This window comes from Hemicordylus capensis, chromosome 3, assembly GCF_027244095.1.
Source record: "Hemicordylus capensis ecotype Gifberg chromosome 3, rHemCap1.1.pri, whole genome shotgun sequence".
Lineage (NCBI taxonomy): Eukaryota > Metazoa > Chordata > Lepidosauria > Squamata > Cordylidae > Hemicordylus > Hemicordylus capensis.
Window position 1 is genome coordinate 95,852,872 of NC_069659.1, and position 18,760 is coordinate 95,871,631.

Sequence of the window (18,760 nt, forward strand, 5' to 3'; positions counted from 1 at the left end):
AAGCTTTTGAAGCTTGACTGAAGTATTTCAGACCAAAGGAATGCAATCTGTTTGCACAGCAATGGATTTAACTGATAATGCACACAATGGATACTGGGAACAGACATTTATCCTGTAGGTTTCTACAATACTAAGCACTGTGCAACAGAGCTGCACAAGCTGTAATCCAACAACATCCACCATAGGAACATAGACAGCTGCCATACACCGAGTCAGACCTTTGGTCCATGTAGCTCAGTATTGTCTACTGAGACTGGCAGCGGCTTCTCCAAGGTTGCAGGCAGGAGACTCCCTCAGCCCTATCTTGGAGATGCCAGGGAGGGAACTTGGAAGGAACCTTTTGCATTCAAGCATGCAGATGCTCTTCCCAGAGCAGCCCCATCCACTAAGGGGAATATCTTACAGTGTTCACACATGTAGTCTCCCATTCATATGTAACCACAGTGGACACTGCTCAGCAAAGGGGACAAGTCATGCTTGCTACAAGACCAGCAATCCTTCCCATGATCTTCTCTGTCTCTGATTTCCAAAACAAATTACTGTATATCTTTTGCCAATTTTTGGAGCTTCCTCCAGTTTGGGGGAGGGAATCTGTAGGATTAGGTTTTTCCAAATCAGTATCCTCTCAGCAAGTGTTCTACAGGACTACACTGCGAAGAAAGAAGTGCCAACCTCCAGCTGATAATTATCTCCCCACTACACCATTAACTCTTCATTTTCATTTTGAAATATGCTTTTCAATAAATTGTGTGCCCTCTTTATGGTGATTACTTTAATCCCATATTTCTGAGATTATACATGAGATTGTAACCGGTGCAACTATCTCAAAGGCTTTTTATAATGGCTGACATACTGCACAAGAGTACATTGGCCTAATAATGTTGCATTTGCACAAGTTATTATTTATTTATTTATTTATTTATTATTATTAATACAAAATTTGCACAAATTGTGTTACACAAGAGCCATGATTTCCAATGAGCGTACTCTTGTGTAATGCAAATTATGCAAACACAGCATTATTAGGCTGACACAGCAAAAGTCTCTGGCTCTCTGAATGTGAAAAGCAAGCAAGAGTGCTGTTTATACAGAGTTAGAGAAATTTGGAAACGGGACTAGACCTAGACCAAATGGCATGCAGGCTAAGAGCGCCTTCAGTACCTCCTCAATTTAGTGCATTTGAAGCCCATTTCATTACTTTGATGCATAATCTACATGCATCATTTATCCCTGTGATATAAGATGTTAAATTTTCCTGGTGCATCTGTAAATATGTATGTATTCATGCCGTACAGTCTATAAGCAAATAAAAACAAATGTGTTTGTTTGTTAGATTTATATACCGCCCTTCCAAAATAACTAAATGTTCTCTTTTTAACATTTAAACTTTTAAATAAAACTTTTTAATTTTAAGAATAAATGCCTGGTACACACCCAGGGTGCTTTTCAAACTGCACTGGAGGAAGCGGTATAGAGTCCTATGGTTAACCCTAATGTTTTGAAGTCAGAGTTAGCTGTGTCAGATTTACACCACTTTGAGGGGAGAAAGCAGAAAGGAGGAAGAAAAGCAGCAACCCCCACCCCTGGATCTGCACACGGCACTTCCAGAGAGAGAAGAGGTGGAGGCACTGCTGTGAGAGAAAAAGTGTGAGAGAAAGGAAATTTAAGAATGGAATTGGTGGCGGGGTTATTCCCAGCCAGAAATTAAAGAGTTAATCTCACCTCTTGAGGTGAAGGGATAAGGGGGGATTCATATATAAATGGATTCTCTTGTGCCAGGCAGGCACAGAAGCAAACTGTTCTCAGACCTCAGAAAACTAGCCACTTTTTTATGACAGACATACACTTCTCATAAAACTATTATGTATTTCTGGTAGATTTAAAATGCTGCCGCCACCACCCCCTTATTAACAGAACCTCCCTGGGCTTGGTGTGGGAAATTCTAGAGAAAACTCTCTCTTAATTTTGCTATTAGATAAGTACAAAAACCTTCCACGTGTAGGCCTCCACATGCTGAGAAAACTGATAGCTGCTGAGCACTTGAGGATGCTTTTGCACCAGATAAATCTCCCCTTCTGCCCCCTTTTTCCTGAGTTAAAAACCAACTCTGAGAGGCTTATAAAAAGAAAACAACAACAACAAAGATTTTATTCAGTTACTACAGACTGCTTCCAACTGAGGCTTTTAGCTTTAGATACACTCAGAAATACTTAGTAGGTCTGTAATGTCAAAATAAAATCCAGTTCTGTGTGAACAGCTCCTTATGCAAGAAGGTGTCCAAACCCAGATCATATCAATGCACACCAAGCCTATACGTTGTGAAGCAATTTTAAGAAGCTGTCTCGAAACCTTCCTTTTCTTTGTTCTAAATTCATCTCTACTTGGTGAAGGTGAATTGTGATGTCTGGTATAATCAAGGTTTGAGAATAATGGTTCAAAGCAACGGTTTCTTTTGGGGGGTGAAAAGAGAGAACAATTTAGTTCAGAACATTGTCCAAGAAACATTCTATATTCAAATGGAGCAATATCTGGAACACTTTTTTTCTTTTTTAAGGTAATTATTGCATGACTTGAAAAAAAACAGCTGCAGTTTTACAGCTGAGAATACCATTCAAGGGTATCAATCTTCATGCTTCACAGCATAATGTAGGTACCCATAAATATATGTCTCCCTGACTAACACCTTGCATAACACCTGCAGTTTGATCGTTAAGTACAAAAGGAATCCTGGGGTAACTGAACCTTTGATCTTCTCCACAGTGGTGTGATGCGATTTGTTGCAAACATTGATTTTTTGAGAACAACAAACTCATCAGCTTTTCTAAAGAAGTTCTTTTTCAGACTCCTGTTAGTGTAGTATTTTGAATACCCAGCTCTGCTGTCCTCATCTTACTATCATTCTCTTCTTATAGTTGTCCATTATTTATTTTATTTTATAGAAAAAGAGGAACTGTTCCAGAATTTGCTGGCACAGGTGGTTGAACAATTCTCAAGGTAAAATATTCGACTCATCCTTTAGTGCTATTCTGTTCCCTCTTGTAAACACTTGCATACTGCTATCCCTAGCAGTTTACTCTGGAATAAGTCAATTGGCTTTTATTGCACTTTTCTGTTGTGATATGCCTTTGCTATTCAGAAGTGTATGCAGGCTGGTCTAGAAGGGAAATATGGATTAATTTAAGGCTGCAATCCTATTCACTCTTTCTTAGAAGTAAGTCTCATTGAACCTCCTGGCATTGGCTTCTGAGTAAACATGAGTAGGATCATGCTGAATTTGTTGTTCCATCGTGTAACTGGAATGGGGGGAAATACTCCTGAGCTATACTGATAGGATCTGCATTTAGGGAGAGCAATGCAGAGTATCTGTTTTTTCTAATCTTATAAAACTGGTCTAGCCAATTAGGGAGCTCAGCTCCTCAGCATACCATTTACAGTATGTGGCTACAAAAGAAATTACTTTGAAGTGGTCACCTTAAGTGGCGCAGCAGGAAAATGGTTGAGTAACAAGCAGAAGGTTGCCAGTTCGAATCCCTGCTGGTAGTATATTGGGCAACAGCAATATAGAAAGATGCTGAAAGGCATCATCTCATACTGAGGAGGCAATGGTAAACCCCTCCTGTATTCTACCAAAGAAAACCACAGGACTCTGTGGGTGCCAGGAGTCAAAATCAACTTGATGGCACACTTTACTTTAGCATAGATGAAGCTGTAGGGCAGGGGTACACAACTCAAATGCCCCAGTGCCCCAGAACCAAATATGACTCGGTCAATATTAAGCACATGAATTATTACATTGAAAGCAAAAAAACATTAATGAAAATGAGGGGACAGAGGGTTGGAGTCGGGGGAGAGGCAAGAGGAAAAAAGGATGGTGTCAGTGGCCGCCGACCCAAGGGCGGAGGCTGGGGCATTTGGTCTTAAGCGGCCAACTGAATTGGGTTGCTGCTGCTGCGGCTGGTCAGCAAGACAAGTCAAGAGCTCTTCATGATTCCTGCTGTTGCTGCACCATATTCCTACCTGTGGGTCAGTAAAAAGTCCCCATGGGCTAGATCTGGCCCCTATGTTGTACAGGCCTGCTGTAGGGAAAAGTATAATCAGTTTAGCAGGAATCATATGCTAAGGGAAGAAGTGTTAATGGGCACTTATGTGCACCTTAGAATCTTAAAGTTACCAACCCAGGGCTGCCATATGGAAAAGAGGACAAAAAGATGCACAGAAGAGAGAACGTCCCCAGGGTGTTTTTCACACAGGGCTTTTAGCAGGCATCTCCTCCGGAATGGAGGTGGGTGCGTTCACATATCGTCCCTGCAAGCTATCAGAGAGCACTTCACACTTGATTCAGGTTTTTCATTGCACATTAAGAGTATAGCCTGATTTACATCCAGGGTTTTAAAAATCTACTTTTTGTGTTGTTTTTGGAGGGCAACTTCAAACTTGCAGTAAAGCCTCGCAGTAAACTTGTGGTAAAGCCTGCTGTGTGAAAAATGCTCAGGTGCAGCCACAAGTTTCCTCTTCTGTGCATCTCTCAAAGGTACAGGAGACCTGCCCTCTTTTCCACCCATACGGCAGCCCTCCACCAACCCCAAGCCAGGTCCCCAGATGTGAAGCCCAGCACAAACAGAACTCTTAACATGTATACAAGCTACCCACTTATATTTCAGTGAAGGGGAGCTTTGCAACCATTAAAGGAGCCAACCTGATGTTCACAAAGTTCCCCTTCTGTTCCCATGAGATGAGGAATTCTTATAGACAGGGGGAGTTCACTGGATGCAGCAGATTAAGGCAAGGCGGGGTACGACATAGCTGAGCAGTTCAGGTCATGCTTTGCATGCAAAAGATACTGTGTTCAATCCCTGCCATCCCTTGACAGGGCTGGGAAAGACCGTCAGTGTAGACAAAACTGACCTAGATGAATTTGTGTAAGGTAGCTTTATATATTCAATGACTTATTACTAGGGAATCATCTTTCTTTCTTTCTTCCTTCCTTTCTTTCTTTCTGATGCATTTTTAATTGTGTATAAATATTTGCTTCTGTAGGTTTTTTCCTACCAGTAGAAATCACGTTTCTCATGAAACTAGTTAATTGTACAGCTATAAAAATAAGTAGATGCATTCCCATTTGAATTTTTTCTCCCCTTCAGGGTATTTAAAATCAATGAACTGAAAACTGAAGTAGCTAATCACTTGGCAATGCTGGAGAAAAGAGTTGAATGTGAGTATCATTTTTAAAAAAAAATCAAGTCTAGAATTACTTTGTATGAAGTTGATACTGTCTGAATCCTGAGGATGTATATCTTTTTATTGGCATTTCTTCTGCCTTCATCTTTGGGAGGTACAAAGCTCCTATCTGAGAGAGAGAGAGAATATATATAAAATATAGTTTTGCTTTTAAAAAATATTATGCTTTATATTCTATACTATTTGGATATGGTGAATATCTGAAAAGATCTCTTATAGAACCAGTTCCTCTCCTTTCACCATACACAGAAAGAGCCCATTCACTCAACCAGAAAGACTCTCAAGTCACCAGGCCAGGTTTAGATATTTGTGCATCCTTGACTATATCTATACGCACACTCCCATCTTGATGTATGCCTCCTCCATCTCCTTCTACCCAACTTATTTCTTAGGGCTGTGCCCTCAGGTTTTGTCCCCAGGTTCCATTCTGCTCTCCCAGATAGAAGAAAAGGGAAGGCATCCTGATCTGGTTTCCTAGCAGCTGCAGGATATTGCTTAATTCCAGGAAACTCAACAATCTGCAATCAGCACTTGGAAGGAGAGGAAGTCAAAATGACTTCACCCTTCACCCAGGGCTGAAGTACGGCAGCTATGTGTTTAGCACACAAATCAGGGTCTGCTGTCTGGTACAAGTGTTCCATCTGTCCAAAGGAGAAACCTGACATATGCATTTTACCCAGTCTCCTGAGCTCCTGGGGGCAGTGCATATGGCAGTTATCCCATTTGATCTTCACATTCAACCCTGGGAGGTAAGTTCAGCTTGGAGAGAGTGAAGCTAGGGGCCAAATGACACAGGGCATTAAATGTGTCAGCATGTAGATAGGCGGTTGTTTACTTGTGGGAAGCAGCCATGTGGGGGTGCAGCTAGGATTAGCAACACAGTGCGGAGGTAAATGCATTTAACCCTCTGCTTCTATGCCATTTCCCAGCTGAAAATCAAGTCACCAAAGCAGCTTTTGAATCCTGAAAATGCCATTTGCCGCAAAGGCAGGGGAATGTCTCAGAAGTAAAGGGTTAAATGCCTGCTACCTCCATGCCACAGTCCTCATCTGAGCCACGCTCCCATGCAACTGCTGCTGTTCACAAGTAAAGTTAAGCACTTATCCACATGTGGATGCATTGAATGTCACATTTAGTTTGATCCCAAGCTTACCCAGTGAGCTTCATGACTGAGGGCCAAACTACATGTTACTACATGTTAAGTCATTAAAGCTGCTGTATTTGGTTGTTTGGGTTTTTCCCCCAGAAAGGAGGCACAGGGGCAGTCCTTTCCAGTTCAGAACTGTGGCTTTATCCATTTAAAGGGGGCTTTATCCATTTGCCGCTAGCATAGTCTCAGTCTGTGTTGGGCTTCTATTTGCCTCATGAAGACTGCTCTCGTTGGCACCAATTAGAGCTTTCCTCTTGGAGCAATGACAGGGGCGTAGCTAGGGAAGATGGGGCCTGTGTTCATCCCTCTCTCTGGTGGCATTGAGGGAGACAATGGAGAAAATAGGGAGGGATGGAGCTGGAGGGCCCCCAGGAGCTGGGGGCCCGTGTTCTTTGAACCCTTTTGCTCAATTATAGCTACGCCCCTGAGCAATGAGTAGCCAAGTGGGGAGGGAAACAGGACTATGGTGGGTCCAAAGGTTAGAGCTCCCTTTTCTCTTACCATGGTCCTAATCTGCAGTGTTAATGGCAGCTTCTCTCCTGCAACAATTAGCAGCCACTTTATCCATTACACCAGTGTATCTCTCAGCCTCTCCTCTCTGCCTTCATCCTAAACTTACAAGTTCCTTGGGTAGCGCTCCTTTCTTTGAAGAAAATGTGTGTGGCTCAAGAACATGACACAGTTCACATATGCACTATAGTGTCACTCAAAAATACAACCACATGGGTGCAGTTCCACATGTGAAGTGACCCACAGTTCAGTTTTTGCCATTGTTGATATGCCTATTGAACTCCCTCTGGTTTGATGTAAGGAAAACACATGTCGTAAAAATGGACAGAACCATGTGAGAAGCTGCTTACACAAACGTCCACGCATAGGGTGGGGCAGGGAAGGCCGCAAATGATTTGTGGCAGCAAATGCCTGTCTGCATTTATTAATGTACAAGTTATTAATTTTTTAAAACACTTCAGGGGCTTTAGAACAAGTATGTGGTATCTGACTAGGTATAATCTGGACAACAGAAGGCATCTCTGTTTCTTCTCAATAACTACCTCAGATGACACTCTGATTGTAAACACAGAACGCCCACACTTCCACCCCCAATTTCCTCATTGTGAATTAAAACTTTGCAGAAATGTCCCTGTTCTTTATTTGTTCAACAGTAAAATGATTATTTATAATTACTCTGCTACAAATATAATAAAGCTTATCTCTTCTGAGCAACATAACATAATCTAACCTTTTAAAAGACAATGTAATGTAAGAAAAAAATGACAAAAGCAAAGTAGGAAAACTGAATGTCAGTTGCACTCACAGAAAAATATAGGCATATTCAAGTTGTCTTCCCAAGTTGCCTTCCAAAGCAGCTTATAATAATATCCCCTTGAAAAGTATACTTTTAGGCACTGTCATTTAAATAAAGAAGGAAAATAACACATATATGTAACAGCCTCATCTTGTTCATGAAGAAAATGTGTAAATCAGGAAGGGCAGTGTGACCAATTGCTGACATTCAGACTAAGTCACTCAAGAGCAGTGTTTCCTGTAACAGGGATTCCCAGATGTTGTTAACTACAATTTCCATAATCCCCAGACATTACAGCTGGGGATGCTGGGAGTTGTAGTCAACAATATCTGGGAATCCCTGTTACAGGAAACACTGATCATAAGCAGCCCCATTACTTTAAATAGGGAGTAATTCAGTCAGTATGTCAGCCAGTGTCAATTGGTTTTTATATTAAAGTTACCATCCTTGCTTAGAACAGACTAGCCCATTTCAGATGTCATGTGGAACCATGGTTTTACCCTGTATCCATGAGTCATTCCTACACTTTGAGCTTACATGCTCCTTTCTCCACTTCACAAAGAAGGAAGGTTTCTACTTCCTACCATGCTTTCCCCCACAAGTAGAAGGCATAGGAGTAGTCCAGTTCAGACTTGGACCTGTGGTGTGCCAAGAACAAACTGGATGCACTATGATGTCTCAATGATCCAAGCAAATCCCCGCTTGCTCTAGCCATAGTTTAGGAACAAGACAGAATATATTAAAAACTTCTGCTCTGAATTGCTAAGAACTACCCTTATTACATGTGCCTCTATATTGTATAAATCTTTAAGGTACAATTTTGCACAATACATTTGTGAAGGTTTGAGCAAGCACTATTCTCATTTTAATAAATTTGAAACTGAGATGTCAACAAAGCATTACAACTATAGCAAGAATCCAGATGAAGTGATTGAGGATAGGGATGTGCACGGAACTGGCTGGCCCGGTTCGGTCTGACACCCACTTGAACCACCCCCCCAGTTCAGTTCGGGGGGAGGGGGTCACAGACCTTTAAAAAATTTTTAAAAAATTGTACCTTACCCCCTTCGGGGGAGTTGTTGGAGGTGGCAGGCCTCTCAGATGCCAATTGCGCAGGCACGGTGGCCTCCAAAATGGCCACCGTGCCGATGGGGAAGGCCTGGACGGACCAAAGAGCTGGTCGTACAGGCTGGTTCAGGCTGCATTGAGGCTGGCAGGGGGAGGGGGAACCTCCGTGAAGGGGGTAAGCTCATGAACACCCCCCCAAATAGTTGGGGGGTGTTCAGTCCAGGGTCGGACCGAACAGGGGGTAGTCTGGTTCTACCCCGGACTGTTGAACCGAACCAGCTTGATGTCGAACCTGTTTGATGTCGAGCCAGTTTTCACATCCCTAATTGAGGGTTATTTCAGGCATTTCACAGTACAGGTGGACCTCAGTATTCACGGGGGATCTGTTCTGGGCTGCAGCTGTGGATATAGAAACCACGGAAATCGAGTTAAGGGAATCAATGGGATCGCGGGGGTTATGTTCCTAGTCGGCCAGAAATGGCCAGAAATCAGCTGAATTTCATGGGGGGAGCTTCTTACCTTGCTCTGCTGCTCCCCCTGAGCCATGCAGTGGTCCCAAATTGGACAAAAATCAGTGGTTTTTTCCCTTTTCTATTTTTTCACAAAGACGGGATCCATTTCATGGTTCCATTGAAGAAAATGGCGGCCAGAAATGACCTCCGCTGTCATTTCCAGCCACCTCTGACCTGCGGATACGTGAGGTCAGCATGGGTTTTTTTAGGGTTTTTCATCGTGTATGCCGAGGTCAGGTGTCTTTTCCCCGACCGCGGATATGCAGATTTGTGGATATGGGATCCATGGATAACAAGGTCCACCTGTATATACATGCTTACATCATGTGCACACTTGATGAGGAGTTGTGGCCAATCCTAAGGGGCGATCCTTTCATGAGACAAAGGTGAGGTGGTCATTTCAAGCAGCAGAAGGACAGCAAAATGTCTTCTCCTCCTGCTGCCACTGAAGCAGCTGTTTGGGACCCATCTGACCCTTGCAAGCTTTGCAAGAAGAATCTCTCCTCACACTCCTTGCAAAACCTGCAAGAAGCAAGAGGAGAGAAGAAGAAGCTGCTGGCAACCTTCTTTCCTTGCCACCCCTTGTGCCACTTTCAAAGCTTGCAAAGATTGCTTTTGGAAGAAAACTGGCATCCATCAGGTTCATGGGGCAAGGCAGCATTTGGTGCCTTGCCTCAGGGGTTGCAATGTCTTGGGTCACCTCTGCCCATCCTGGCTCCTGAGCATGTGTACTTGCATAATATGCTTTGTGGGGGGCTGGGATTGCTGGAAGCAGTGATAGCGCTCGAGCCAGCATAGCATAGTAGTTAGAGTGCTGGACTAGGACCAGGAAGACCCGTGTTTGAATCCTCATTCAGCCATGACTCACTGGGTGACTCTGGGCCAGTCATGTATCTCTCAGCCTAACCTACCTCACGGAGTTGTTGTGAGGATAAAAATAAGCATGTACACCGTTCTGCACTCCTCAGAGGAAGAGTGGTATTAATGTAACACATAAAACAAACAAACAAACACGAGCTTCTCCAATTGTGGAGAGACTCCCTGCTGGTGTAAGCCATCAGGAACCCCAAGTGCCAGCATGGAGAATGTCCACATGGTTGAAGCAATCCATTGCTGAGCAGCTTTCCAACATTACAGCATCTGCATCTACCACCATGCAGAAGCATTTTCAGCAGCTTTTCATATTGTGGAGCCATACCATGAATACCAGCCTATTAACATTAACTATAGCAATGGGGAATGGTGTCCCAGGCATGGCTTGGTATGTCACTTTTGTTTGCTGCATTGCGGGAGCAAGCATCAGTGGGAGCCCAGTACAGTTCTCAAGGGGTATCCAGCCCAGTGGAGTTTCACACAATCATTTGCTACTGGTAATCACCCGAGGAATGGCAAAGTCCACGTGTGAGCTGCTGTCTCTTGCTCTTCTTTAGCACTCCTTTTGGGGGAGGTTTTTGTTGTTGTGCTGTTCAAAAGCATGCCTTTTATTTAAAGGGCAAGAACTTGGAGGTTCTGTCAAAATGAATACTGCGATTCTGACAGAGGTGCACCAAGGTAATTTTGGAGCCTGGACTTAAAGGCCTTTGGAGGACACACACACCCCACCCCCGGCTGCAAGTTAAGCATCATTTTTTCAACATGTAGGTTCTTGAGGTCACAAGCCACACCACCCAGGACAGACTAAAGAGGATTTGGGGGGGGGGCAGAGGGTATGGAGGCCCTGATCTTCGGCCCCAAAGTCCAGGGGCAAGAGATCCTCGGGATACTGATGGCAAACTTGAGCTGACAGTCGTGTTCCATCTTTTAATCCACCCCGTGTCTGAAATCAAAATCTGGGTTTCCATTTCTGCAGTCTTCTGCTTTCTCTTTCTTCATTCACCCACTCAGACACAACAAGTGCAGTTGAACATATTACAAAAGCCACTCCTTTCCCCACTAGTGTGAACTGATAGCTGCTCACTGCCTCTGAGTGGTTCTGCTTGGCTTGTATGCCATACTGCATGGGACGATGATCATACTGACTGTTATGAATACAAATTAAACAATTAGATGTTCCCTGGAGTTTCCAAGGCATCCATGTGTGTGCATGAGCAGTGAACACGGCAAACAAGGAGCGTGTGGAATGATCTCCTCGGAATGAAGTGTACATTTCTTTTAATGGTGAGAGACAAGGTGGGGGCACTGACACATTTGAACTGAATTAAGCTTTCAAGGCTCATGAATCACTAATCTTTGCAAACTAAATACAGAGTGCATCAAACCTTTGCCTTGTACCAGATTCACAAGAGAGCAGAATTTGCTGTGTTCAACCACAGCTTTTGATTGCTTGATATTTAAAGAACCACAACATGCTTTAGATATTGGCGAGAACTAAAATTACTTCCCAGGCTGAGATTTCTTTGTCTTTATAGAAAATGATTCTCACAGCTTCCTCTTGCATATTGAGGAAATTTCATGTCAGCTTTTCAATTAATAGAATGTTTTAAGCCTGGCAAAGCATGTTTGTCCCCAAACGATGTAGCACTTCGTATATACACATATCATTGTAGCGGCTTTGTTAGTGCTTTCATCTATTCATGTTCTAAAGGAGAGATTGAAAAGCAGCAGAATAGCTAAATACTACTGAATGCTCACAATGGGGACTGGAACTGTTTTTGTGGTCCTGGAAAATCCTGTTGCTTTTAATGGTCTAGAGTGCTGGCAGCACCTGCCTGTATGCAAACGGATAGGACCACTGAGTCACCGGTAAACTCCACTGTTGTGACTTGCTTTTGAAATTCTGCACAATTACTGAAATGAGATCCTCCAGGCTTCTCCATGGTAACCCCCCTGTTGTTTTCCTTTGTTGACAGTGGAAGGATTGAAGGTAGTGGAGATTGAAAAGTGCAAGAGTGACATTAAAAAGATGAGGGATGAAATGGCAGCGAGAAGCACCAGGTAAGTTCTGTTTTTCATTGTGCTTGAGGAAAGTTAACATCCCGAGAGAGATGTCTATGTTAAACTCTTGCTGCATGAGCCTCAGCATGTTTACTCTAAAGCAAATTCCACTGAGTACAATGAAGTTTACTCCCAGGCAACTATGCCCAGCATTGCCGCCTAATAAATTAATTGATTTGTAACTTTTGACATGCTGGGCTTTTTAAACACAAGCCTGTATTGTTCACCAGTATCACTGTCAAGAAAACAAACACTTGTTTTATTTAAGAATATATGGCAACTTAATAGTTAAAGCAGCTTGTTCCAGATGACTGGAAAAATAACTCTCAGAGAGAGAGAGAGATTAACATCTTGGTTTCTCTGTGTTTACCCATCCGGTAATAAAGAATCCTGGCCCTAGTTTTATGCATAGAACAAAAAATTCTTTTGCCAAGAAAAACATTTGTTTGGTAAAAAACTCTTTTTTAAGTGGACCTACTCAGATATGAACTGTAATCTGAGAAAATATCACAATATACACATGGCAGCTCCTCTTGTTATGTCCTTGTATTATGAGAGAATGTACAAGTTATATTTTAACCAAAAATAAGGCATTTCCTTTTCAACAGAAGAAGCCCATCTACTAATCTGATATATTACCAAGTTTGGAGTTGTAATTAAAACAACAGCACAGGCAATCGTAATGGTAGCTGCACCAGCTGGAATATCAGGCCTTCCCTGTCACTGGCATTCCTCATTAGGACAAACACCAGCAGCTAAGACACCATTAAAGCCATTATTAAAAGCACAGTAAAAAAAAACCCCAACAACCAGAAGCTTGCTCAAGAGGGAGCTACCTGAGTCAAGGCATAAACTGGTTTAATTGTCATGCCTTCCTCAATGGAATCCTGGGAATTATAGTGTTGTGACATGAAGCCTATTCACACATTACATTCAGTACATATATAAAATGTGTACAGTGGCCGATTTAATGCACAATGAAACACTGGCATTTCTGACCCATTGGGACTGCTGTGCATGTGAAAGACAGCCCCGGCTGTGTTGTGGAGGTGGGCAGTTGTACAACTTAAAACAGGACGTGGGCACTTCCACAGTGCTACTTCCACTAGAAACAATGGCTGACATTCTACACAAACTCCAGAATTAGGAACTAGCCAGGGCTGCTGAGCAACGTGAAAGGCAGCCTTGGTAGTATTGCATGAGGTGGGAAGTTGTGCAGTGACCTAAAGCAGTGTGTGGGCACTTGTCTGCCTGCTCTTTTAAGTTCTTGTGCAGCCACCTGCCTCTGGAACGTCACTGGAGCTGCCTTTTGTGTGCTCAGCAGCCTGGGTGGGTTGGAAAAGCTGGCATTGCATTGCACGTCATGATGGCCGGTGTCCACATGTACAAATCTGTATACATACAGTTATTCACATATGTTCAATTCATGTACAGGGGGCCTGGATCCAGGTTGAAAATGAACACATGCATAATCGTTCACACAAAAGCATGTACATGTATACAGACACCTGTGCGCACATACAACATAATGTCTGAATAGGGCTGTGGTCTCTGCCCAAAGAGCTTAGAGTGCATCCGTATCAGGAGTTGTTGTGTCATCTGCTGCAGAAAATCATGGGAGGATAACCAGGAGACTCGAACATGCCCACGGGAAGCCATAGGCTTACTCACAACAGGATGAAGTGGTACAGTCTGTCCTACATTCAGCCTGCATCTCCTTCATTATGAAGGGAGGAGACCTGGTCTTGTGGTAGCAAACATGAATTGTCCTCTTTGCTGAGCAGGGTCCACCCTGGTTTGCATTTGAATGGGAGACTACATGTGAGCACTGTAAGATATTTCCTTCATGGGGAGAGGGCTGCTCTGGGAAGAGCATCTGCATGTTTGCATGTAGAAGGTTCCAAGTTCCCTCCTTGGCATCTGCAAGATAGGGCTGAGAGAGACTCCTGCCTGCAACCTTGGAGAAGCCACTGGCAGTCAGTGTAAACTATACTGTGCTAAATGGACCATTGGTCTGACTTGGTATACGGCAGCTTCCCAGGGGCGTAACTATAATAGGGCAAGGGGAGACAGTTTCTGGGGGCCCACTGCCCAGAGGTGTGTGTGTGTGTGTGTGTGTGTGTGTGTGTGTGTGTGTGTGTATATATGCTTTTTGTTACCACTATTCAGCCTCATTTAAGATTTCTTTACTTCATGAGCTGTGCTTCAGTGAGTGGGGGGCCCATTTTAAAATCTTGTCTCTAGGCCCTCCAACCTTGCTATGCCCCTGCAGCTTCCTATGTTCCTATGAAAACAAAATCTCTAAGACTGTAGCTATACTTAAGTCCTGTTCAAACAGTCCAAAATAAGGGATGCTGAACTCAGATACAGCATCCTGAGTGCATAGCCAAGGCTCCATGCCGACACACTCAGAAACCTCACGCTGCCCAACTTTCCGATCAAATAAGCAGCTACCCTCACACATACAATGTTTGCCTCTTCAAATAAACACCATAAGCACAGAGAGCGCTGGGAGGGTAATGTGTGAGATTTCTGGGCTCACTTTTGGGATGTTATACATGAGAACAGCATCCAATATTTTGTATTCTCTGAACAGAGCTCTAGACTCTCTGTTAATTTTGAGTGCTAATTCCTTTTACCCAAATGGGAATCCAGTTACCATTCTGGAATCCAATTACTTCCAAATTCTATCCCAAGGTTTCTTTTCCTCCTCTCCTCTCCTTCTTCCCCCTGCTCTTTTTAACCACAGCAGAATTTTTAGGGGGTGAAAGGGCATCATGAGTTCATCTGTGTAAATGTAGCATTTCTTCAGAACCCAAGTCTGCCATTCTGGGAGGATGAAGCATGAATGCGCAGGCAATGCCTGAAGATTAGTTCTACCACAGTAAGCGAAATGAAATGTGCTAAAGAGTGCTGGTCTGGAACCACACATTGAACACATAGTAAGGGGGACAAGAGAGGGGTGGGATGTCACATCAGTCCTGAGAATAACAACAAGAAATGGCAATGCAGTAGAAGACAGGTTGTACTGTAATTAAGAGGAACAAGTAAGGGAAAGATAAGCTGGAATGGTTCAGGAGCAGAGTCTTTTGCTAGCCTAAAGAAAAATGTAATATTTTTTGCTTCACACAAAACATGGTACCAAGAGCTACAGGGTCTAAATTTGATCCACTTGTTCATCCTTGCCGATTATTCTAAATCTTTCTTCCCAAAGATATACATCCTGTAGATCAGTGTTTCTCAACCGCCGGTCCGCGGACCGGTGACGGTCCGCGACGAGTTGAGTGCCGGTCCGTGCCTCCTCCTGCCACCGGCAGCTTTCCCTTCCTGCCCCCGCTCTGCAGCGCTTGCTCTCCCCGCCAGAAGGAGAATAAAAGAAATGAGCACAATAAGCAGCAGTGAAAAAAATTAAGACTAGGTCTCCTTTTCTTGCAGTAAACTTCACAAAAATAGACAACAGAGGGGAGGGAACAACAGGGGCTCTCCGTATCTACACATCAGCTACACGTCATTCACGAAAGCATGTGCTAAAATAAACTCGTTAGTCTTTCAAGATACCACAAGGTTCTTCGCTATGTATTCGAGCGATTTAAAGCACTCGCCCCACTGCTCAATAGCCAGTTGCCATTTCTTCGACTATCTGAAGCCTTTCCGTCTTGGTATGCAAATGAGAAAGACGCATATACCCAAAGAAAGGAAACTAATTATTAAAAAAACAACCTATATGCTGTTGATTTTCAATTGTGCACCCAACACAGATCTGCAGACGAGCTTGAGGCACCTACCAGGAACTGATACCCGCCCCCGCCCCGTCTTCTTCTCTTTGCCTGGAGCAAGGATTTTGTGTGAACCAAGGCACCAACATGCTAAACGCGGCATTTCAAATGCTATGGCAACAATCCCATGCAGACTTGCTAGGCAGCAAGTCCCACTCCAACAGAACTCAGTGCGATTTGCTTCCGAGTAAACATACATAGGATTGGGTTCCGCGTGCGTTTGGTAGTCCTTACTGACAGAAAAGTACACGCATCCTTCCATGCCTACTAAAAACCATCCTTGTTGTTCTCCAACCAACGATTGCATTTGTCATTTAGCATCCAGAAAGTTCTTGTAAAGCAAGTGTTACTTAATAAAACCTCTTCGACTGATCAAAACAAGGATCGAGGGGGCGGAAATCATTACTCTTCTGGGGATCACTCTTAAAAGCTTGCACGCACGAGCACAAATACAGAGAATAGAATAAGCAGCGTTTACCTTGTTCATCCCATTCCCCATGGCGCTAAGCAACCTGAAACTTTAGCACGAGAAACTGAAAGCAGTCTAAGGAGAGGAAGCTGCGAATTAAAAAAAATAATGCTAGGGGAAAAGGTGGAGAGAAATATTTACTCCCGTATGAGTGCGCAGTTCAGTACATAGGCTGTTATACAGTTAATTACTATTCTATGCAAGTGTTATAAGATTTTTTTATAACTGTTCAAAGGCATCAGTGGAACATGACTTCCAGCAACCCCTTGGAAATTCTGTCGGAGTCCCCGCTCTGCAGCGCTTGTTCTCCCCGCCATCATTTTTGAGTTAACTGCGCAGGCGTGCCTCGCAGTTAGGAAGCGACGCCGGGCCAGACAGCAGGCTGCAGCGCACCTCTTGTATCAGCCGGCGCTGCCAGCGGGGGGGTGGGTAGAAGGCTCACTCACCCCCACAGCCATCCCTTCTGCCGCGCAGCAGCGGCGAGCCCTGGCAGAAAAGCATGTGGGCAAAAATGATGGGGAGGGAGGGAGCCCGGGAGCCCACGGGGAGAGCAAGCGGGGACTCCGACAGAATTTCCAAGGGGTTGCTGGAAGTTATGTTCCACTGTTGCCTTTGAATAGTTAATGGTAAGTGATAAACTCAGGTTGATTTGCAATGCAATTCAACGTTTGGCAGACAACTGGAGCCAGGGCACTGTTACACTAATGGTCTTACTAAGGGAACGAGGGTGTGACACAGCAAATAACATACAAAGACACACATGGCAAAGATATAATCCAAAGGTATTTTCAGTCCTGATATCTTTAAGATACAAAGAGATCCTTCTTCTTCATAAGTTCCCCACTTGAGTCCTTAAGATGCTTTTTGCCTTCTAAGTCTGGGAACACGTCTGTCTACCTTCAATATCTGCACAATAAAAGCCTTGCTGGATCCAGTAAAGGTCTAATATTCTGCTTCCCATAGTGCAGTGTTTCTCAACCTTTTTGGAGTCAAGGACCGCTAATTTTTTTGTGCGGAGTTTCAAGGACCGCTACATTCTTCGTGTACAGTTTCCCACTTAATATCAATCAATTAATTAAAGCAAAGTGAAATTAATTAAAATGAATTAAATTAAAATTTAACTTTTGAAGTTCTGGCAGGCCAAGATTAATTAAAATTAAAATAAATTAATTGAATTTAAAATTCTTATAAAATAAATACAATAAAATCTGTACAAAAACTTAGCAATAAAATGCATTAAAAATGCAATAAATGCAATAAAATGGAATAAAATGCAAAAAAATGCAATAAAATGCAATAAATGCAATAAAATGGAGCTACCGAATGCCACCCTGCACTTGGCGGATGGGTGGGAGGATATACATGCATAAAACCCAAATCTGATTATCCACTATGGGAAGCAGAATATTAGACCTTTACTGGATCCAGCAAGGCTTTTATTGTGCAGATATTGAAGGTAGACAGACGTGTTCCCAGACTTAGAAGGCAAAAAGCATCTTAAGGACTCAAGTGGGGAACTTATGAAGAAGAAGGATCTCTTTGTATCTTAAAGATATCAGGACTGAAAATACCTTTGGATTATATCTTTGCCATGTGTGTCTTTGTATGTTATTTGCTGTGTCACACCCTCGTTCCCTTAGTAAGACCATTAGTGTAACAGTGCCCTGGCTCCAGTTGTCTGCCAAACGTTGAATTGCATTGCAAATCAACCTGAGTTTATCACTTACCATTAACTATTCAAAGGCAACAGTGGAACATAACTTCCAGCAACCCCTTGGAAATTCTGTCGGAGTCCCCGCTTGCTCTCCCCGTGGGCTCCCGGGCTCCCTCCCTCCCCATCATTTTTGCCCACATGCTTTTCTGCCAGGGCTCGCCGCTGCTGCGCGGCAGAAGGGATGGCTGTGGGGGTGAGTGAGCCTTCTACCCACCCCCCCGCTGGCAGCGCCGGCTGATACAAGAGGTGCGCTGCAGCCTGCTGTCTGGCCCGGCGTCGCTTCCTAACTGCGAGGCACGCCTGCGCAGTTAACTCAAAAATGATGGCGGGGAGAACAAGCGCTGCAGAGCGGGGACTCCGACAGAATTTCCAAGGGGTTGCTGGAAGTCATGTTCCACTGATGCCTTTGAACAGTTATAAAAAAATCTTATAACACTTGCATAGAATAGTAATTAACTGTATAACAGCCTATGTACTGAACTGCGCACTCATACGGGAGTAAATATTTCTCTCCACCTTTTCCCCTAGCATTATTTTTTTTAATTCGCAGCTTCCTCTCCTTAGACTGCTTTCAGTTTCTCGTGCTAAAGTTT

At 43.5% G+C, this 18,760-nt stretch overlaps 1 protein-coding gene and 1 long non-coding RNA gene across 10 annotated transcripts in view; one reads left to right on the plus strand and one right to left on the minus strand.

Annotated features, from left to right (window-relative positions):
* PDE9A (phosphodiesterase 9A) overlaps window positions 1–18,760 on the plus strand; it is a 123,158-nt gene that overhangs the window by 57,357 nt on the left and 47,041 nt on the right. For 8 of the 9 annotated variants that reach the window (XR_008318929.1, XM_053306471.1, XM_053306469.1 and 5 more), the window contains 3 exons: window positions 2,940–2,994; window positions 5,142–5,212; window positions 12,124–12,208. Coding sequence is in view for 8 of the 9 variants with exons in the window: in XM_053306471.1 (XP_053162446.1) it covers window positions 2,940–2,994; window positions 5,142–5,212; window positions 12,124–12,208 (211 nt within the window). In the remaining variant the exon portion in view is untranslated. Of the gene's footprint in view, window positions 1–2,939; window positions 2,995–5,141; window positions 5,213–11,320; window positions 11,432–12,123; window positions 12,209–18,760 lie in introns of those variants that run through there. The other variant, XM_053306475.1, reaches the window with a different exon arrangement.
* The window catches only part of LOC128349711 (uncharacterized), a 122,769-nt gene that overhangs the window by 34,001 nt on the left and 70,008 nt on the right, over window positions 1–18,760 (minus strand). Inside the window, exon 3 of the long non-coding RNA XR_008318934.1 lies at window positions 5,253–5,347. This is a non-coding gene — a long non-coding RNA (uncharacterized LOC128349711). The remainder of the gene's footprint in view (window positions 1–5,252; window positions 5,348–18,760) is intronic.